General features: G+C 40.3%; 1 protein-coding gene across 1 annotated transcript in view; it reads left to right on the top strand.

The window, feature by feature from the left end:
• The window catches only part of VAMP2 (vesicle associated membrane protein 2), a 49,201-nt gene extending 26,205 nt beyond the window's left edge, over nt 1-22,996 (top strand). The window contains exons 2-5 of the mRNA XM_071566458.1: nt 6,546-6,660; nt 9,948-10,106; nt 11,928-11,979; nt 14,133-22,996. Of these exons, the coding sequence (XP_071422559.1) occupies nt 6,546-6,660; nt 9,948-10,106; nt 11,928-11,979; nt 14,133-14,149 (343 nt within the window). The 3' untranslated portion in view covers nt 14,150-22,996. The remainder of the gene's footprint in view (nt 1-6,545; nt 6,661-9,947; nt 10,107-11,927; nt 11,980-14,132) is intronic.
• The last annotated feature ends 570 nt before the right edge of the window (nt 22,997-23,566 follow it).

The following is a 23,566-nucleotide window of genomic DNA, read 5'->3' as shown; positions in this document are numbered from 1 at the left end:
ATGTTGATATTTCAGGAAAGGAATCCTGCCTTGTGTTACTTTTCCAGCTAACTGAAACCCCACCTGAGTGACCACAACTGGTTGTTGCGAAGGCTACAATTTAGAGAAATACAGAAATAATGTAACTCTTTCTGGAAAATTCTTATGTTTGTCACAAAAATAATCTCATTGGACTAACTGGCATGATTTAGAATTCAGGTGTTTGTGCCTTGTTAGCAATACTCATTTGGCTTGAATAGAAGATACTGAAGAAGGTGAATCAGTCAGTCATTACTAAATTAACAAATGTTGATCAAACTAAAGATGATGTCTTAAGGTTCGTCTCTTTTTCCTTTGTGTGCATATTTAGCACACCAGATGGTTAATGCAGTCATAATAAACTGGTGGGAATATTTAATTGTGTTCCCAGGACATTAAATGTAGAGTATTATTCTTTGGCTGGTGATCAGAGTAAATATTTGGTAAAAAGGTAGAGTCCTTGTAGAATATTGTTGGTAGTACATGAAAATCATATTTAAGGAATAGAAATGTGTTCAAGGCAGAACTTTCTTCACAAAATTAAGACATCTCAAATGTTAATTCCTTTCATATGTGGGTTTTTTTCCACCACAGATTCACTATTACTCATTACTACCCAATTATTACAAATAGCATGAGAAATCATTTGAAATTTGATAGTCACAGCATGGAATGAGCCTAAGTTTAAGTCTGTAACCATTTACTTGTCAATAGTCACATTTTTACTGAATACTGAAGTGCTCAGATAGAACACTGAAAAGCACAGTTAAGAACAACATCTCTGTTCAAGCACTGACGTTTCCCTTGTAGCGAAGGAAACCTGTTTGCTCTTGGTGGGAGCTAATTCTGCTCACTCTGTGAGATCTCAAAGGGCAGAAAACATCTTTCTGCAGCCTGAAAATCCCTCCAGCCCCAGTATGCAAATATCCACTAGCCCAGCAGCGATACTGCCCTATTAGTAAGTTAATTATCTTCTCAGCCTAACTAGTTGTATGGTATCATGGCTGTCTTCACTCCTATTGAACAGCTTTTTTTTTGTTGCCCTGTGAAAGTGAGATTAGTAGAATGAAAACCAGGATAAATTCAGCCTATTAAAATAGGCTAGTTCATAACAGAAGGAGGGGGACATGAGGTAGAAATCTGAAATATATACAATTCGTGGGCAACTGAATTAAAAAGCAAATTACCCTACTGAGTGCATCTACGTCAGAACTAGGAGATTGTGCTCTTTAGTCAGGGCTGTCTTTTGAAGAATCCTCTCACCTTACAGGCAGAGAACATAATTATCTATTTCTAAGAAGGCTGAGAACCTAATTCTGAAGAACACTTACTTTTATGGAGTATTAGAAGTTTCTCTAAATCTTTCCTGACAGAATTAGTGTGCGGTTTTGAAAGAGTGACAGGACCTGCCATTTGACACTATCCCATTTCATGATGGAAAACAAAAAAATGTGGTAGGATTGATGGGTGGATGGATAGCCAGTGTCTCTTGATTTCTATACACAAACACGACTGTCCATGCACAACTGTGGTAGGCATGTGCTGTTGTGAAGTTTGTACAGGTAAGTGCTCAAGTCTGGAAGGCCCAGAATCTTAAGGAGTTTAAATATGAAAGGTACCAATTGATCTGAGAGATGGCATGGGAATAGGCAAGCACAGAACTTCAGTTTGCACAGTTTGGTTAGGCTGGATTTTGTTAGTACTATGTCAAACCTCATGTAGCCAAACTGATTGCTGAGGAAGCTCCTTTGCTAGTGTTGGCTAAACTGATGTACCACAGGAATAAAATCCCATGCGGTAGAATCTGATTAAGAGAAAACTGGGAACTAGCAAATTCCTCCAGAATGCAGAAGACTCTAAGTATCATCAGTAAAAGTCCCCCTTTGCAAATTATCAGTGGAAAAATTGTTTTCGCTGTTACTGCATAGGAATAAACAAAGCAAGTTCAAAACTAACAGCAACCCCCCAGGGCTACAGAGCTCCTTTATTTCCTTAGAGACCCTCCCTTCCTCAAAGCTTTCCGATGCATCTCAATTCACAGATGAACACTCTCGGCACCAGGGACAATGTGAGAGGGGTTTGTTTCTGCAGCTACTCTTAGGTCCAGGATCCTCACTGATATCCTTAGTCACTAAAGAAATGTATGGATTTGCATTTGTAGCTAATTTTACTAATTGTTTTAGAGTTAAATCTCAAGAGTACAAAGCTATGTGAGAGTTCTGAGTTATTTTACAGTTAAATAGGGGTTTTTTTGATGTAATTTTCAAATGCCTTTGAAACCACTGTCAAACTCCACTTAAACAGTGAAGCCTAAATGGGTAGATGCCTTTTGAAGGGGTCCACATGGAAGAACAGTGTTTTAAATATAGGTAAGTTACAACAGTAAATATTTACTACATAAATATGATACCTGAAGAGTGAAAAAAAATAAAGAGGAAGACAAGCAGTGAAATTTTATGTTTTATTTGAACAATGGGGAAAGGGTTTGAGGAAAAGAGGAATCACACTGGGGCTCAGAAAATTGCCACCTTCGTTTTACTTTTTGTAGGGATCATTAGTCAAATCTTCTGCATTGATGCATATTCACTGCCCCTCCCCTGAGCTCTGCCAGCTGACACCAGCTAGAGCCCTCTGATGTAATTCTCACTTTCCCTGTGCTACAAACTTCAGCTGTGTTTCTCACACAGGGGTAGAAAATAACTCCTGCTATTAGAAATAGGTTGTGAGCTTTCACTCCAGTCAGTAGTTGAAGAAGAGAGGAGCAGAAGGATGGCAATGAAGAGGGCTGGGCTGCTTTGCCACAGGCTTTGTGTGCCACTGAGCAAGTCAATCTCCCTGTACCTGTTTCCCAGCCATATGTGGGGATAACAGTTTTTCCTTAGCTTGTTGCAGTGTTGTTAGGATAAAGACTTGGAAGGGACTAGATCCTGTAGCTGGAGGCTTTAAAAAGCACTTTAGATAAAAGAAGATGCTGAAAGCAGCCATAGAGATCCTTATGTAAACTGTACCAAAGCCACAGTGGTGTCCTGGTGCCCTTCTGGTGTTTGTACCATGCATCTCCCTTCCCCAGCCTGACTAAGAAAATAATTTCCCCTGTGTGGCTCACACATATGAACAAAAATGAATGTGTCAGACAGTTTCCCAAAATATTAGATACACGATCATCCTTAACGTTCTTTCAGTCAATGCTGGAATGCAAAACAATAACACTGGGTATCTCCAATTCTATCTTAGAGTTGCAGCTCCCTTTAACTGTCAGACCTAAGTAGTAAATTGCTTCCAAAACATCCAGGTGAGATGACAAATCTCTTAGTCGTGATTTTGACCTACTAGTTTCAGGCCCAGCTAGAGGAACTGAGGACTTCTGAGTCAGCTGAGACCATTTTGCTGAATCACTAGGACAGTCCCTAAAGGTTTCTTCCAAGGTGGCTGTATAGATACACAGATCCAGCACCTGCTTTCAGTCTGATTGCTCGTGTGTGAACTGAAGCAAAACCTGGCAGGGGGGGAGGGAGGATGTCATTAATGTTATATAAAGAATGACCCAGCTGCTGAGCAACAGGTGCAGTTGTCTTGAAGTGAGTGTACTCCTCACTTTCCCAGGGGGTACTTCAGTGTCCTGACATCACAGAGTGGTTGCCATTTCAGACTGTTTTCTGGGGATTTTTATTCTTTTTCACCAGTAGATTTTTTTCTTTCTCTTTCAAAATTAATTTGACCTTTTCTTGGGAATGAAGATTTTCAGTATCAATGGTAATTTTTTCCCTTTTTCCTAAAAATCAAAGTACACAGGTTGAATGGCTAGGGACCCAGTGATGGAGTCTTCATATAGATTTTACATTCTTTTGTAGCTCCCCAAAATCGTGCCAGACCATGAGAAATTATATTTTAAAGTTGTGATGCTTCATGTATTTCAAAAGGAGGCTTCTCTGACACAGTGCTAATGCTTTGCATAAATTTCTTTGAATAATGCTTCTGAGAAATTATAAGCTGATACAACATGGTACAGAGGCAATAATTGAAGAATTATATAAACTTAGGAAGAATTACGTAAATGCAGGTTGGACTTTCATTCTAGAATTTTTGTACCAACATACAGCATGTTTGTGCTTTCAAGTGATGTGGACCTTCAGTTTCTTTCTTTAGTACAAAACTTGGGTTCAAAGACAAATTCTCAAGGATGCTGTGTGGAACTGGAGCCACATTGACACACTCTTGGTGAGTGAGGGCCCTGCTGCCTGTGGCTGCTCATTGCTCTGACCCACGAGCCATGAGCGAGGCAGCTGCTGTTCCTGTGTAAGGAGGGCACAGCTCCAGAGACACAAGGTTTGGAAAGTGGAGCTCTGCACTGCAGGCAGCACCCAGCTCTGGTTACTCTTGAATTAGATTTTATGTAGTTAATTAAGATGGGAATGTTAATTACAAGCTTGCTGTGCCTTAGCATAAAGATTGTCATCTCTCTTTAGTAGTTACAGTAACTCTTGCTGGATCAACCAGGCAGCTGTAGAAACATAATGTTCTTCCCATCCATTCCTCCCTTATGCAGGAAATGCCCCAGGAAATGCGACTGAAACCACATTAGAGGCCAGCAAGGATGCTGCAAGATGAAAAATTAGAAAGTGTCCACTGTCTGTCAAATCATTTAAGGACAGATTGGAAGGGGCAAAAAAAAAGACAATTACTGGGTAGAAAAGGTGCATGGCAGAACTTTTGAGCTTTGACCAAGAACACCTCTGCTTTTATAAGCTATACTTACAGCAAACATATGTGGCAGGAAAAAACACTTCTCACCTGCTCTGTAGTCTATAGGATGCTATCAGTGCATAGCTCAAGAGAGGAGCTCTCTTAACTTTTGTAGGAGTGACACAAAGTTTCCATTTAAAAAGTTCTGCTTGTTTTGATTGGGAAAATGCCTATTTACTTCCTTAACTGCAAAGTTTTAAAATTTCAGTTTTAGCTCAGGAACTCCCTTTGAATGTTCTGATGCTCCAGGAAGACCTTGTTTTGCATTGTGTATGATATGCATTGTAGTCAGATTCTGATCCTTTGTGACAACTCAGAATAAATCCTGTTGGGATGCTGGCTCATGGCCATTGATGGAGTGATTCCATTGCAGGTGGCAGCAGCATCTGGGTTTTTTATGTTTTTAATAGTGGCTGTGTGGTCCTCAAAGGATGGGCAAGTAGTGTATGGCTCCATTTCTTTTCTTTCAGCTAAAGCTTGACAATGACATTCTCACCCACAGCTAAAAAGTGTAAGTTCCAGCAGAGCTGCAGGTCTGCAAACAGCTGCTCCACCTCTGGGAGCCTCTGAAGGTCCGTGTTATCCACTGGGATCTCAGCCCTCAGGCAATACTGTCAAACTGAATTTTGCTGCTTAAGGTACCTTTGGGAAACTAACTTTAGTGCCCCTCAGCACTCTGACAGTGTATTAATGAGGCCATAATTCCAGCAGCATTAATCAGACCCCAGGATGTAAAAGGCAATGATTCACAGAGAAACACTATGTTCTCTCAGTCTGTCACTGTGGGAAGGCATTGGTAATGCATGAGTGGGATTTGTGATATTTTTCAGTTCACATGCTTAGGGATTTCCTCTGCAGCTTCAGGAAGGGTTTTATTTCTCTGTAGGAACAAGTGACAGGGGTCCCTTGAAAGAAGAGGTAAGGTTTCACAGGTGAAAGTGTGGGTGTGAAGAATGACTAAGGGTAAGGGACCCTGCTCAGGCCAGTAGGGTGATTTGCCTGCACCAACTCATACTCTGAAACATTCCAGATCTTTTCCTGGATTTTAAGGAACCTTTGTTTTGTCTTTTGTTTTAGAGCAAGCTGGGGAAAGCCAGTGTTGATGCTTAAGAAAAGAACCGATGTGCAGAACAGGGCTCTGTTCACAGCATTGCTGCAAATCCTCGCCCAGGATCTGTGGCGGATGCTCAAATCTGGCCAGCTGCTCTGGTGGCATTTGGGGACCACTGGTGGGGTGGTTAAGCATTGCTGAATGCCAGAGATGACTAACCCCATGCTGTGTGCAATTCTCACCCTCAATTCCTCCTCCATTTCTTTCTCCTCTCCCTTTTTTTTGACTTTACATGGTTAATTTCCAGCCAAACTCCAAGGACCAGGGGAGTGCTTTACTCAGCACACTGAGAAGGAACACAGGGATGAAGCCCTGGCTCCTATTGCATTAACACAAAACACCCAGAGCAGAGTGTGTTTCCTTAGTGGGACATAAACTCTGCCCTGCTAGTCAGGCCTGTGATCAGTTGGGCCATTGGCCTAAAATAGGGTCGATAATCTGAATTGTTTGGTGTTTAAAAATGCAGCAAGGGAGGGGAAGAGTTCAATGTAGTCCTATCAAGAAAAAGTGTAAAAGCTGATTGTGGTATGAGAGGGAATGGAACAGTAGGGTTGTGATCCAGGAATGGAAAACATGAGTTGAAGCAATGGAAAAGTTCTTCTAAGATGCAGGTACTTTTTCCGTGTTCCAGGTAAAGCTGGTCTCAGTCACTTATTATCTGGTTTTGATCTAGGTCTGCTCCAGCTCCTACCCAAGGTCCCACCAGTGCTGGGGCTGCAGGGCCTCCTCCTGCTACCAATGTGTCCAGCAACAAACGGCTGCAGCAGACACAAGCCCAGGTGGACGAGGTAAGTGGCTCCAAGTGATTTGTTGCTCACCACAAGGGTGTTGCTGTGGTTACTTTTTTCTTTAAGATGCTTTTCTCCATGATCCAGCAACACCTCATCTGAAGGCAGTGGATCTGGGAAATGAGGTTTATCAAAGGATGGCATTTATGAGGAGGCAGACAGTACAAGCGAGATTCTGAGTATAAACATCCTTGTACCAGTAACAGTTCTGCAGAATAAATGTAGGCATTGGTGCCAATTCGGGAATTCCTCCCAGTCAGTCAGGTTAGGAGGAAATTATCATAGTGGAACCAGTTCTTTTAATGTGTTCCAAAAAGTAAGACACTACTCTCACAGACTGTTTCACAGAGACAGACCTTTCACTTTTCATAGATAGATTAAAGCCATGAGAATTGTGCAGCTGAGGGCTGTGTTCATTAGCCAGAGCTCTATTGATTAATCATCACAATTTATCCATAAAGAAAAGCACCCACACATGATGTCATAATAGCATCTTTAACAAATCCTCACTCCCTTTTGCTGGTCTTGGAGGACCATCTGGCTGTTCCAGCTTGGATCCTTACATTCCTGCCTCACCTCAGCAGTGATGCCAGAGTCCATCTAACTCTTGTGGTGACGGGAACAGGTGAACATCCCATTGCCCATGGGTGCAGTCCTTGAGCACACCAGCAGTACAGGAGCTGCTGTAACATCCTTGCACACCTGCTGTGCAGAGTTGTGTGCTGGGAATTAAGGAAAGAATTTTGTTAAACCCCTACAAAGACTTAAGTACCTAATTGCTTACTGTCCATGGGGAAGTGGCCAGGGCTTGTGTGATTCCTTAATACCAATTTAATAAAATACACACTAGAAAACACATATTTATGTGCATAAAGGCCTCTATTTTCGAAAGCTTCATGTATGCTTTAAAGATCATAGAGAAGAACCCACAATATCCAACTCAAATGCATTTCTTAAGATGAAAGAAATACACCTGTCAAAATGGGCTTTGTCTTTTTGAGAACTACTTTGTTGAAGATCTGAAACGGGCTATCTGGCCTTCGCATTGCTGATGCTCTGAGCTGTTCACAAGCACATCCGCTGGCTGCAGAAATGTCTAGACCAGGTTCTCTCCATATCAATGATTTTCACATCACACTAATTTCATTGACGTTAGTGGAGTGTCTCTTCCAGTGAGGAAAGGAATATTACATTTCAGCTTTTGTCTTGGGTCAGAATAATGAAATAAACTTCTTGTCCTGAACATATGACATCATGGTGGTGCTGTAATGGTTTATGTGAGCGACAGCAAAAGTAATTGTCCCTAAAAGATGAAAAATAATTGCTATTTATTGTCTAAAAATGAGTGATGTCTCTCAGATACATGGGGCTCTTGAAGCAGATGGATGGAGATGGCTCCTGCTTTGTGTTTAAGATACTTTGTATTCTGAGACTTTCACTCAGACCCATGCAAACTTTTCTTCTTGTGAAGCACAATGACGTAATTTTGGCAGGAACTCTTACCCAGTTTGAGGGGACGATGAGTAGCTCTTGGATTTGAGGATTATGTGGGTTACACTCAGGATCCATGGGGTTTTTCCCTCCCACTTGAGAGGGAGGCTCCAGTTGGTACAGGCTTTGACTTGATAGCACATGGTCAGCAGATCCTCGAAAATTACAGTTTGAGTAACCAAGGAAGAAAACATCACTGGGATTTCAGTCCTACGAAGTCAGTGGGGCGAAGCTGGTTTATCATACCTGAGGATCCGATCCTTAAGTGTTGCTTTGACCTTCCTCCTAGGGATTTCCTGCTTTTTCTTTCCATGTCTTGCGGGAAGTCATCTGTAGGTGGCACCAGACACCGCAGAGCGTGGCACAGCCAGCCTGAGACGGCAGCACCTGGGCCGCTGCCCTGCAGCGAACAGCCTTGGGCTTAATAAAATGACTGGCATTTTTAATACTATACCAAAGCTGATACTGTATTTCAGCTATGTCCATGCTGGGCTTTCCCCTCTGGTTTCTCTAGACGTCCACTAAGGCCCAGATCATGGTTTTAGTCTAGACAAACGTTTATTTGACAAAAATGCAGTCTCATCTGTACAAGTGTACACTGCAGCCAAGTTAGATTCAACAAATAGTTCTGGGCAAAAAAAATTCGGAGAATGGGCAGCAAATAGTACAGTATTTTGTTTCAGCATTTTCAAATAGTTTTAAATTTTCACTACACATCATTTTATCAAGATAAAATTCAAGATAAATACTAGCTGAGAAATTAATACCATGATTATGATTATGATTGTGATTATGATGATGATTATTATTATTATTACTATTATTATTATATGAAGTTAAATATCTGGAAGGTTTTGGGTTGGAAAAGCAAGGAAGAAAATTTGGATTGACCAAAACACTTGATTTTGTTTTAGTTTTGGTAGAAAAGTGAAACAAAACTTTTTGAGTTTTGGAACAGCATTTAACCTTCTGCCAGCCATTTCAAAGTTTCTTTCACTAGCAGTTTTCATCTCACTATATTTGAATAATGTATCTTTTTAATTGTGGATTTTTGCAGCTAATAGTTAAATGATATTAAATAAAAATAACATGGAATTCCTTATTACAGAACATGAGAAGTAATAGACGGACAGCCTTATTCACTGTTAGAATGATTGGACACAACTTTACTGAGATTGTTATACTGTCTACCATTTGCAATAGTGATGAATTTCTAAAGGGTTTTCATTCAGAGTAATTGGCTTGTTAGAAGAGGATTTCATCTAACTCAGTGTATAAAATATTGTGCACACTTTGTTTGCTGAGCCCGTGCAATGAGGTGGCAATGAGCTCCCTGCTATACTTCAGGCTGAATTTTCTCAGGTAAAATGTTTACCTCCTCCACTTTCAAGCAGGACTTCAAATTATGGCTGGGAAATCACTTTGTCCGAGAAAGATCTGCAGAACTAGTAAATTCCTCAGTGAGGAAATGCATACAGTTCCTTTAGAGTGACCTTTATCTAGCCAATTTCTTTAGGTCAGGTAAGGAAGATAATAAATGTATAAGGAAAATAATGGTTTGTTCTTTGTGAAGTCAACCAAATTGCAGTATAGAGGTACTGGTCTCCATCAGGATTTTGTATCTAAAGTTGTTGGCTAAAAGAAATCAAAAACTTCAAGGAAACTGACTCCAGTATTTCACAATGTCCAGGTAATTGCCACCATAACAGCAAATGGCTGGGTTTGGTGTGCTGTATGATATCCCAGGCCAGTGACCACACGCGTGACCAGCAGCTCTCCTGTGTGTGCCCTTGCAGGTGGTGGACATCATGAGAATGAACGTGGACAAGGTGCTAGAAAGAGACCAGAAGCTCTCGGAGCTCGACAACAGGGCAGATGCATTGCAAGCAGGCGCCTCACAGTTTGAAACCAGTGCAGCCAAACTGAAGAGAAAATACTGGTGGAAAAATTGCAAGGTAAGGCTTAGAAATTCTTGTTGAGAATCATTTCATGGCAGGAGTTACTTTCACTTGCATTTAATGGTACTTTGCCTGCAGGATGGCATCTCTGAGTCATATTTTTCTGTCAAGGGGAGAAAGAGATGCCTTGCCCTCTAGGCTCCATATGTCAAGCAACTTTGATCTTTAACATAACCTACAATTTCTGCAGTATATAAAATGAAGATACAAATTTTAATTCTTCATTCAGTGCCTGCAGATACAGGTGGGAAAGCATTCCATGTCAGTTCATGTTCCCTGTGTGAATCACAAAACCTGAGCAGGTGCAGCGAATTTTAGCAGTGGGAGAAAAGAAGCTTTGTCCTTGTCGGAGATCATAAACCTCTTGATTTTCTTTTGGGATGGTAAACAGAAAATAAACCCCAAAAAACTTGGTTCCATAAACTGTTGTGAGAAGTGAGAAAATTACAGTGTTTTATGAAGAGGGGCCAATTTGGATAGAGCAGGACTTTCATCAACCAGCTGCCTCCTCTGCTGTCTTCAAAATCTCATCCTTTCCAAAGAGCAGAGGGAATCTCACTCTCCTCTGCTTTTACAGACCTCCTCCAGTATTTGTGTTTTCTGGACCCAGAAACTTCAGTTCCTCTTACTCATCCAAAATCCCACATCCTTCCTTCTTTCTACTCACGCACCACCAACATGAACACTGGGAAAAAAATTTCAGCTTCATTTCCATTTCTCTTCAATCTTTGCTGCTGACTGCTCATGTCCACCCAGTTCCTCTGGGTCTTTTGTAGCTGCTGCCCAGTTGCTGTGCCCAACAGTGCAGGAAGCAGAGCTTTTGGGAGCTACAGGCATAGATTTTGAGTTAGGTTCATCCACGTGACTGCAGTCACACAATTACCTACACTACACTAGACCTTCAAACCTACCCTCATTCTGCTTTTCTCCTTGTCCCTTCTTGCTTTATCCTGACAAACAGAATCTCCCTGTCCTTCCTCTGGCTCCCAAACTCTGGAAGGAGAGGGAAGTAATAAAAAAAGTCTCCTGCAAGCCAATGTTTGACTCTGTCCTTCTGACATATGTCAGGAGGAATGGAAGCCTTGAGATTTGCCATGCCTGGGTTTGTTGTTTTTCAGTCTTTCCGTTCTCACTGGGTGACAATGACAACTGGACTGCAGTGTCCCTGGTGGCCTCGTTAGCACTCAGCGAGTCTCATATGGGGCCTCTCCCCCACACAGCTCAGTGCTGGTGTGGCCTGTGCACAGCTGCCTCTGAAGTTCCTGTGGGAACAGAGTTCTGCTTTGCAATGAGCCATTTCCAGAGAACATGCTGGAAACCAGCATGGCTGGCATGGGCTTCCTCTTCCAACAGCACAAGCACACACAGCAGCACCAATAGCTGGGAGGCGTTAGAAATCTCCAGCTGCCTCTTCACTGACTTTGGGAATGTGGTGTAGGGCCATCAAGTTACTGTGGTATAAAGTGGTTCATGGCCATGTGTGAATCCAGCCACTTAAATCACCTCTGAAGTTGTTTTACTTTGGAAATATACTTTTTCTTTACTGCTGGAAGTGGATAAGGTTGGTCCCTGCATCTTTAGCTGATGGGCAAGAACTGACCAGCTTTGAGAAGAGGCTTATGTCCATTGCTGGTGCTCAGCTGTTCTTAAAACTGACACTATATTTGGGGCCTTAATGAGACTCTTGCAGTGAGTCTTTTCAAGAATTAAAGTATGAGGAATGAATCACTAAGTGAAAGCAAAAAACCTGAGGGGTTAATGTCTATCATGTGAAAACCTGACTTTCTCTTTTTCTTTCCTATAACTTTCTTTTTATAGATGATGATCATCCTCGGTGTAGTATGTGCAGTCATTCTCATTATAATTATAAGTGAGTAGTTCATTTTCTTTTTCATTATGATCTCAATATCTTGTGACTTAAGAAGTGCTGCTGTATTAAAAACCAAATCAAAACAAAAAATGGATATAAAATATTTTAACTGATAAATCTGTGAATTTTCCCTTCTAGTAACATGCTTTTATAGCGAGAATTACTGCAAACTCTCTGGGCACACATAGGCAGAATTTGTTGACATTTAATGTTTTTTACATTAGCATGTTACATAACTTTCCCTAGGACTAAAGACTCTCCCTTTTAAAGTTTTATATAAATTTTTATGCAGTCTCAGAGATCTTTTCATTACAATGAGTGCCACAGTCCTGGTGTTTTCCACTGAAAACAGTGATGTTTGAATTACCTCATGCCTATAAAAAGAGGGTGAAGGCCCACAGGCAAGTTGGCATCTGATGATTTTTTTAAAAGCATGTAGGTGCCTAGTCCCCACCAAATCAGCTGGAATTTGAGATGTTAGTGCTTCTGAAGATCCCTTTGTATCTTGAATGCTTAAATGTTGTTAAAAGATGTCCCAAAGTCTTACTGATTTATTTTCTCAAAAAGATATCTTATTCCACATATTTGTTACAGGAAAGTTAGCTATGAATGAATAATAGCAGTTGTGCTGGTTGGGACCCAGGGATCTTGTAATGACAGTAATTGAACATTTCATTTATGTAACCTCTGTGTTAGCAACAGCTGTTATGTGACATAACTGTAATATGGCATTAACTCCTAAAAGGAAGATTTCTTGAGTTAGACAATCCAGCTAGTAACCCAGAAGAGATTCACCATCACTGTGGATGTGAGTTAATTCCCAGCTCTCAAATTACATGCCTTGTATTCAGCATGTTTCCATTTTCCTCTGTTGCTTCTGTAAAGGAGGCTTGTAGACTCACCTATAAACATGACTAAATGGAACGAGATACATGTGACAGTTTATTAGTCTTATGAATGCTGGCACCAGAGTGACCCAGAATAATTCTAGGGTTTCGTAACACTGATACAGCAAGAATGGGAAATGGTTAGATATTAATTAACTATATTAACTGGGTATTCAAGGCAACAGGCTCCAAGAGAAAGACAGGCCTTTGTTCTGCAGTCTAATGCAGCAGCCTGGAAAGACAGATGTGCAGCCATTGAAATCATGGCTGTGTGTATACTCACCATGGAGCATTGTGAGCATCTTAACAGGAAAGTAAAAAACAGGCAAGACAGCTCATAATTTCACCTTAGAAGTTAAGGCTGAAATTAACTATAAGTAATAACATAATTTCCCTCCTGGTTTCAAATGTTGAATGCCTGTCCTGGTAATTTAAGAAGGAGCAGGTTTGACATGAGTTAGGTTGAGTTTAGGGTATTTAATCACATACACAAGTGTTACATCATTAAACCCAGGTCATGGTTCACCATAGTGAGATCTCATGCAAGGTCAGAGAGATTTAAATGTATCTGGACCTCAGGTTCTTTTTTCAGTCTAATTGATTCTTCTGCAATAGTGCCTGAATGGTGCAGCTTCAGGAAGGACCCTGTGTATTGAACTCAATGCTGTATTTATTTACAGCAGCTTTCAAGTATATGTTTAACTCCTATAGACATCCAAGGGCTGCCTGCATGACTCTTCCAGGCCCTGAGTTGAATGGGAACAAGACCATGCCCTCCCATGCAGGGCTGGCTATAGGTGCAGATAAACTGAGTCATTCTTCACAGCAACCAACTACCATTTGTGGTGAAATGGCCCAAGCCAAGCTTTCTACCATCGTGGTAGTGGGACCCAGCTTGTTGCCTGCTGAAGGAAGGAATACGACTCCTGGGACTGCAGGTGTTGCTGGAGCTGAGGATGGCAGCTAAAATCACTGTCTGTCCTTACCCTTTCTATCTTTCAAGCCAGAGTCTCCCCTGCTTTCCAGTCTAGTTTCCCCTCCAAACTCCATTTGACATGGGAGGAACATTCCCATTTTCCCTAGGAAGGGATACTGTGTGCAAGAGGTGTCATGCTCTTTCAAGTAAGATGTGCTAAAGATGTTTGCAATTCTCTGACATCACACACTTCTGTAAGAAAAAGCACAACAATAACTCTATAACTGTTGGGGCTTGTCTTTTTTTGTTGTTGTTGTTTAATCTTTCTTTCCTTCTTCTTTGTTTCCCAGTTTATTTCTCAACTTGAAAAAGCAAATAAGGAAGACTTGGCACAACTTTGTTCATATCAACTGACGATATCAGTGTTCCTTTGTTGAACTCCGCTTTTTAATTCCCGGTGTCTTGGGATTTTTGCTTGTAATAACCTATAAGCATTCAGTGTGGTGTATTTTGGAATTCTGTTGTTTCCACAAGAAACCGTACCAGCTGAATACTGCCAAGTAGTTCCATACACTGTCTTATCACTGTGTCTTAAAATGTGTACGCACTGACCTTCAGAAACTGTAGTATATATATGAAAAGCATCCTAAAACATCTCAGAATCAGACAATGCAGCATGGGGAAGTTCCTGCTTAAAGGGACACTGTCAGGTGGATTGGACCCAAACCTAAAGTTGCAGCAAATATTAGGGCCAAAATTTTCAATCTGAGCACCTAAAGTTGAATGGCAAAATCCATTGTCAGATGTAACTTTTTGAGGTACTATCTGCTACTCCCATCGAAGAGAGTGATACCTGCAAATATTCATGTAATATATCATATTTCAACTTAGCCATCCAAACACAGATTTTTTTGAGATTAGTTGTAGTACCCAAGTCTAAAAACATTGCCTGCAGAAAATAAATATGACTAATTTATCATCCTCTATGGATTTCAATTTTTCCTTATGGAAAACACCTTATGGTGTTCTGAACAACCAAGATGGCCTCAATATGAAAGCCAGAAAGAAAAGTGTATAACAACTCAAAAACGTTAGCTAGTACAACCTTGGAAAATGCAAGGGAAATGGAAAAATGGTAACACAAGCATTGTAAATTACTAAAATACAGTCCTTTGCTAAAAACTCAAGGCACTGTTTGTCAGGCTTCGTGGGACTCCCTGGAATGCCAATTCTCAATAGTTGGGCCATAACTTAAAGCACATGAACAGCTTTGGTGATGTCTGTGGCTTCCCAGCGCGTTTGTAGGAAGCTCCCACTGCACCAGTTTGCTGAAATGGCCCCCACTGTGAGGATCATTCAAAATTCAGGAAGAAGAAAGTATGAGGGAATAGTGGAGAGAGGCTGAGAAAGGGAATGTGCCTAGCAAAGCTCTCCTGGAGAAGAGGAAGGCAGAGAAACACTGTACAAAGCAGTGGTGTTAATAGGCTTTTAAAAAATTGATTTTAATTTGTGTGTGTATAGTTCATAAACTATAGTGTCATCTTTGTAAAGTGTTCAGCTGAGAAACCTATCATACTCAATTAGTTTAAACTAACATTTAATGTAATTAAATTATATATTGTGGCTTAAGAGAAAGTTCTTGTATGCTTTTGTGAATTTCTCGGGGTTTTATCTTTTTGAAACACTGAATAGTTTAATCATAGTTAACCAAACTAAAAATGAGTTATCAAATTTTGAGTCAGTAAATGCAGAAAGGGTCTTTTTAGGGTAACTCCTTCAGAATTTCTAAAAGGAATTCATTTAATTAAAAACAAATTATTTGGTGGGTTAGGATGTTTTTGTTTCCAGTTTAATTACAGAATAGAAATGGTGATAATTATAGTTTAAATATTTCCATCTTGGAGTCTCTCTCTTGACAAGGTTTTAGATTAAAAAAACGGAGACCCAGACCAGTTCATTGCAGTGAGTCTATATCCACATTGTGTTTAAGCAGAATTTTGCAGAGAGAATAATTAAGGATCAGTTGAAAGCTTTCAGCATTTTCCCTATATATTTATTACTTCATAGTCATGTGTGCTGTTTCGTATCATTCAGTAGTAAGAGGCCACAGTCTCAATGAAAGTGAGTGTTCAAAGTTACTGCTGTGCCACTGGACTCCCTGGTGTGCCCTGTTCTCCTCAGTCCTTCAGCTCGGTGAGTACATAAACAATTCTGAAATCCTCGTGGGCCAGACAGAAAACTTGGCTGTCATGAAGGGCCTGACTCCATGAGGTGACACAGCTGAGTGCTGTGTATAATTGAGCCTTCACTAGAAAATAAGGAATAAGCCATCCAACTTCAGAACCCCTTTTAAAATACTAAAATAATTGGATAACTGATATGAAAAATTTATCTCCTAAGAGTGAGACCCTGCCATCCATACCCACGTTGAGCATGGCTAAATCCTCACAGGGCTTCTCCACTGAAAAGACTCAGGAGATGAAGGTGGCTTTCACCTGGAAATAGTACAATCAGTAAGGTTATATGCTGATTTAGAGCCTTAATGTGGGTGTTCCTTCTCCTGTGAGAGTCTGAACTGACTACTGAGATGATGGATGGGGCTGCAAATACACACCCAGGGTTTGAATCCAAAGTTGACAAATGAAACTGTAGTGAAAGTGCTAAAAGGATGAAAAGTTTATATCCTCCTAGGTAATGTAGCTCAAATAAATTCATAATCAAAGTTGGAGCTTTAGGTGAGAGTGGAGAAGAGAAACTGGTTGTGGAATGTGTACTTATCCTCTCTCAAAATTGTAACTAATGGGGCTGACTGCTAAAGTTAGTGAGAATTTGCAAGGAAGAGTTCAGTCAAGAAACCTACCCTCTAGGGGGTTGCAAAATGTTTGTAAAGAGACTATTTCCTCCTTTGTGCTAATGAAATATGCTAAATTAATATGTTTAACTTTTAAGTTGTTTGCACGTAGTGTGCTCATGAATGCTCAATGTTTGCTACTGATTGTGCTGTGGTGGCTGGTTGCAATTGGTAAGCCAAGTCACGTAACCTTTCAAATTCAGCCCAGAGATCATGAACAGACCCAGAGCTGAACTGCTCCTGCAGAGGGTTAAATCTTCACCAAGGGGCACTGCTCAGTGTCATAGCTTGTGCAACAGCATCACATACATGTAGACTGATGCAGAGGACAATCCATACAAACACAGTTGGAGATCTTATTTGTGTTCAGTCCAGGATTGATTGTTTCCCACTCACCGCCTGCACATTTTAAATGTCTGTGCAGCTACAACTGCCTAACTGTAACAGTAAATTTTCCATGAAAAGGTTAACTCGTTGTTCAGTCAGCACTGATTAGAATTTCAGTTACTGGGTAGAATTTCATCACTGCTGCCCTTCATACTAAATAAGCCCAGGCTCTCACCTTGGGCTGGTAAAGAGTCACAAAAGGGCTTCCTTTTAGTTACTCCCCAGCAAACCCTCAGGGGACTCCAAGGTCATTGCTTTCTGACTGCCACCTTGGGGATGGAACTGAAGACTTCCCTGGCTGGAAGCAATGCTTTTGACAGCTTTAGGTAAAGTTAGACATTGTTTCAGATTTGCATATTCCATCCTTGTAAGAAGCACTTACTCTTCCTCTGCTTTCTGGACCACAGCTGTACATCTGGGATGCTGGGCAGGATGAGATGCCATTCAGACACAGCACAGCTGACAGGAGGTGATAGGAGTTGGTCAGTGCGTGCACCACAGCTGCTATTTGGCTTCCCAATGATACCCCATCAGCTTCTGAGCTTGGAGATGTGCTATTTGCATCCACCATGCACAGGCCAGTGAAGTCCTGCTTTGGCATTACACTGTCTAATTTAGCTTACCTTGCAGTACCATAAATGTGGCTTTAAACCTAAAAACATTGTTACACAGAACTTGGCAGGAGAACTGAGTGTGGAAGCCCAAACGAGGTACTTGACCTGATTTTCACTTGACAACATTATGTAACAGCACAGTCAATCCAACACAGTCCAACATAATCCAATACTATTAGAAGGAGGATGTGAGAATCTGATAAAGATGCTGACTGCAACTTAGGGTCTATAAGGGAAGAAGTGATTTAGAAATGTAGTCAGCTGGATTTTTAAAGCTGACACTTCTACTGGAACCTGCATGAGGTTAGTCCCCGGAACAGTTCAGACAAGCAAAATAATAATTGGGACTTTTTTTTCTTTCTAGATAGTGACCTGCACTAAGTTACCTAAACACTCACAATGAAAGACAGTATTAACTGTGCAAGGAATGAATTAGAACAGCCACAGTCTGCTGGTTTTGTCTGAGTAGCAAGACCTTTTGAAATTCTACCATTTCTGTGTCTTATTTCTATCACTGCTCCTCTGACAGGACTTCACATAACTTTAATTTTATGAACAGCTGGACTACTTCTTGTCTGAATACAATGCTCTTTAGCTCTTAAGAGCAAGTTTCTGACTTGACACCTGTATTAGAGCATACTTTCAAAACGGTGCTATCTGCTTCTCAGAAGTGCGTCTACTCAAATTGCAGGAACTTTTAGAAGCTCAAATGTTACCTAACTCTTTTATGCTTCTACAGATTTTTTCTCTATTCCATGGGAGGTTATCCACACATTTTTCTATGACAGCACCTTGATTGCATATGTAAGTGCCAGACCTTCACATTTGTGAACTAGAGAGCTCTTGGGTATGATCCAGGATTTAGAACTCAACTCTGCTTGTGCTGCCCTTTAAACAGGAAGAGGGATAAACCAGTAGCCATATAAGGCACTGGGCTCCCTCCCAAGGTACACGGTGAGTATTGGAGAGAGGCCTCAAAGAAACCAAAGTCTCTTTGATCTGGATTTGTGTCTTGACCTGAACTTTAGACCCGTAACAGATGATGACCTTTGGGCCCACTATGCAGTCAGAAGACTGAGATGCTCTTCCAGTCAGTTCTTTCTCTCACCTGATTTAGGACTCTCTTGCTAGACAAGATTTGAGCATGTGTTTCTTCATGCAAGAGAATGCACAAGCACCCTCAAACTAACTTCTTTACAAGCAAAACCAAAAAGGCTGAAGAAGGAGTTTGAAAAAAAATTAATTGGAGCTAGAGAAATGATTGGCTGAAGGTTTCTCAAATGGAAACAACCAAACCAAAACACCACAACAGTTGTTCGTCCTTTCTGCATCTGGTCTCCTTCAGAAACACTTTATTCCATTTCAGGAAAGGACTTTATTTTCCTCTGCAGCTAATTTTCCTTTCTATCTTCATTCATTACTGTATGTCTTAGTTGATGTGCTCAGTAGCTTTTTTCCTTCATGAGAACCATAAGACTGTCTGTCTTTAAACACATGCATGAAAAGAGATCTGAGCCACCCAGTGAGTTTATTTTTCTTCCTGGTGCATTGACATTTAAAAGCTACATTTTACAATACAGCAAAAAAACTGTGGCAGTTTGGTTACATGCAGTTTTGGTAGAGTAAACACTTTATTATTCAACAATGAGTCATTCCTGCAGTAACCTCATTCTGTCATGACTGTATCACATCTGCTAACTCTCCAAAGAAAAACCATAACCTGTACTGGTTTAAAACATGAATGCAGCCTTGTGGCTCATACATAACACTCTATTCAACCAAAGAAGCCACATGCTATAAGTTTAAAAGGGCAAAGTACTTGTTCTCAAAGAGAAAATATCATAGAAAACAACAAAGACAATTAGAAAAAACCCCCCTTCATTCTTCAGCTCTTCTCACAGTGTCTGGTTTCTCCATTATTCTTCAAGTGTCTCTTTGTTCACTTAGAAACCACTCATGTTTTTAGAGTGTAGTGTATTTGGAACATGGTATATCCGGGACAGGATGGTTCTGCCCTCTGAGCTGACTCCCTCCTTCTGCCATATGCTTGTTGTTGAGCTCACTCAGAGCTCAGGTAGGCCTTGGGTGGAGCAAACCTCCTACCCACAGTGCCTTGCTGTCCTCAAACCAGCCTCCTCTTCTCTGAGAACACTGGAGGCAGAATATGGCTCCAGAGTCTTAATTTGGTTCAAAATTTTGTGATACAAAAGAAGGTTCCTGGCTGTGAGACAACAGCATTTTTGCTACACTACTTTAAATTGTAACACTGAAATCTTAATTAAATGTATTTAACATTTCTTGTAATAGTAATTTCATCAACTTTGTTGGAAAGACAGGAAACAGCAAATAAGAGTAGTGTGGTAATCACAATATAGTATACTGGGAAATGGTTTAACTGAAATATAGTCAACATTCGATAAACTCCTTTCATAAGTGGCTCTACCTAAGAGAACCTTTTGTATATTAAAAGTGAGCAGCGCTCATCTATTGAGGTAAATTTAACTACTTAAAATGAACTGTGACAGATGGTAAGTTTATTTTTTTCTCTTGAAGACGCAGAAGATACACACAGGAAGGATGAGCTAACATTTTTTGCAGAGAGTACCATTTGGGGTATCCAAAGACATGTTCCTCTTGTCAGCTGCAGGAGTGGTTGAGGACTTCAGTCAAATAGGACTTCAGAGCACTTGATGCAGTAAAGATACACAGTGAGTGCCCACTTTGTTCTACAGCAGTTCGGTCTCTGTAATGGAATCTTTTTGACACAGCATGATTATTTTGCTTATTCTCATTCCACTCTGGTATCTATGCTTGTCCACCAATAAATGGTCTAAGCAGAGGACAGAAAATCAGTTTACTGAATGTATTACATTCCTGTCATGTGTATGTGGACACGTAGTGATGAGTTTTTTGTAATGAAAAGTTTAAAAGAATTAAATCAGTTTCTCCTCCTGATACACTGCAAGTTTGTTTAAAGAAAGAGCAAATAATGGCAACTGAAATTATTTTCTTTGTAAGATCAATGATTGAGATACTGCATGTAAAGGAGCTACAAATTCACAGATGCACAATGCATAACTTTTCTTTTTCCAGAAGTTTAGCTATTAATATTTATAGTATTGACCTGAAAGTTTGGAACAATTTCTTTATTAGTGAAAGTAGTCTGAGCAGGAAACAAAAAATTCAGGGGTCAGTGTGTCTACCATGCCACAAGCAAGCTACTGAATAATGCAAGTTCAGCCTTTCATGAAACTTAAAGGGAAAAAAATGTTCTTAATAGAAGTAGAAATGTATGGTAAAGGTGATGGGTATATAGTTAAACCATTACTTATTTAACTATTATTTAATTAGTACCTAAACAAATACTCAAATAATTAGCTTTCAAAGCATAATTACAGATGAAAGAATATTTTTTCTCATTAGAAATGCTCATTTCAACCTACGTTACATTTGCTTTTTCCCCAAACAATAAAATGTTAATGTTGCTGTGATACACTCACAGGTCTGCACAACAAAATGTTACAGATGGCCCACTACTCATCATGAGAAATATCATTATTTTGTCTTGTAAATGAAAAGTCCTGCATCCTCCGACCACATACATGGTAAAATATTAGTCACATTACATTTATCAGCAACATTGAAAGATTAGAAATTAGTGCCTCCTACTCATGAGCTGGACTTGGAAACATGCTTTGTCTGTTGCAAAAATACATTCTGAGGGGGAAAACACCAACTGTTGTAGAGGTTACATTTTTATTTGACAACTCCTATTCTTTTTTCCTCCCCCTTCCCAAAATAAGTGCTTATATACATAGACAAGCCTTTTGGATGATATGTTCTCTTTCCAAGTATGAAAGAGATTAAAGGTAGCCTTATGTATGTACAGTGAGCAGCCTTTAGTTTGTTTTGCAGCAGCAGCATTTTCCTAAGTGGCAATATATGAACTCTTATTACAAACTTGTTAGACTTATTGCAGGAAATGAGTTCTTAGCCAGCTAATTAGTATTTTCCTTAATGACTTATGCTTGAGTCTTGACATAGAAGAGCAGCCTCTGGAGGTGCTGTGTAGTCTATTCAGCACTGCAGCATTTCACACCTGGCCAGCCTTGAGTGATGAGCAAGGCATGTCCAATTCTGGAAGTGACTTCCACATATGCTTAAACGTACAGTGAATTTCCATTCTCTGCTTAACACAATAAAAACCCCACCCTCATTTTTCCTTACTAAATCCAGGCGTGACATGGAATCAGTGCCATGTCCCAATTCAGGAGAGTAAAAGCCTTTCCATTGAATGATAGAGAATTTAGGTAGAGAAGGATTCCACAGTGAATTCTGCCACTGGACATGTTCTCTTCCCTCGCAGTGGTGATAAAATAAGAGCATGTGGTTTATGTTTTTGCCTTTTTTTGTTGTTGTGCAGTGATCCGATTAGAGTCAAATTCAGATCTAGTGGGAGTAAGTGCAACCCCATTTTACAAAGAACTTCCATTGACACCAAGAACTTTTCTTTGTTTCTTGTTGACATTGGACTGAGCCAGATCTGATAAGGCTGAGGGTATCAGTACATTCTCTCCCCTCTGTGTATGTGCAGCCTGCTTCCCTGACACTGAGGCTGAGAACAGACATAGGATCAGACTTAGGACATCTGGCAAAGTCGTTCTGTACTGCCTGAGGTCAGTGGCAAAATCTTGATTTGCCACTAAGTTTCTAGACTGACACCAAAGAAAGAAGGTTTACTGAGATTACTCTTTCTCCTCACAAGTCACCTTGGCAATGCCACCCCTCTTTCAAATGCTGATGGAATGGCAAGGCAAAATAAAAACCTTTCTTCCACCTCTTTCCTTGTAATTCTTCAAGCTTTACTTACCTGAATGGGAATAGCCAGAAATCAGTTTTCAGTTGCCCTTCTAAAAACCCAAACTCCAGAACAAATCTCTAATTGCATTCATTCAAAGGCCACACAGTCGTGTTAAGCTATGTAGTGATGCACTCATAAAGGGCCTAAAGTCTGTGCTGAGAACGGCATCTCTCACCTCATGGTCTCAGCTGTACTGAACAAGGAGCTGTGATTTGTGCCTCTACAGAAAACATTCCATTTTCATCTTCTTGGAGCTCTGTGGGGAGGAAAAATAATGTTATGGAGACCAGGAAATTTCTTAAAGTGCTTTACCTGGAGGTCAGTGGAATTGCATTTATAAATGATGAATGCATGCATTTTGATGCTAAAATTGTGATGACTTACAAAGTTTGATATTGCTGTACTTTTCTGTGGACAGTGATTTTTTTGAAGTGGTGAACATATTTTCCAAGAATATCATAGACATTTTAACATGTATGTTTGTGCCAATAAACCTTGTTTTAAGAAGTTGGGGTTTGTATCATTCTGTTCCCAATACACACAGATTAAGGACAGTTAAGCAGCTTCAGCTTTCATTCTCTCTCTGTGTTAAGTGCTAGAAACTTCTAGAAATGAGGATTTTCTAATTCACACTGAGTTTTTATATGTTCAATCTGATAGGAAAGAAAAAGTGCCCCTCTGTTGTATAAACAACAGTGAACCTGGTACAAAACCGTGCAGCCATCAAGGAATCCTGAAGAGGAGCAGATGAAGGAATGTGTTTAGTGCCTTTGACCTTATTCTTAACTTTCTTAATGGTAACTTGTGTTTTCCTTTTAACAAGGCACAATTAACTCAGGGAGCTCAATGCCATGAAATACTGTTAGGTCACCAATTTGGTGTACACTGGACACATATTTTTAGATTAAGAAAGAAGCACTTTTAGTATGAGGAATACAGACTGTCTTGCAGGATTATCTTCTGCCTCAACTGGAAGCAGCTGATGCTGGCCACTTGTGTATGGATTAATGGGGCATGGTAACTGTTGTCATGGTTATTCCTAATGAGTAATTAAACCCTTTGAAGGGACAA

Source organism: Pithys albifrons, chromosome 11, assembly GCF_047495875.1.
Source record: "Pithys albifrons albifrons isolate INPA30051 chromosome 11, PitAlb_v1, whole genome shotgun sequence".
NCBI classification, from domain to species: domain Eukaryota; kingdom Metazoa; phylum Chordata; class Aves; order Passeriformes; family Thamnophilidae; genus Pithys; species Pithys albifrons.
Note: the sequence above shows the minus strand (reverse complement) of the source record. Positions and strands in the feature narration are given on the sequence as shown.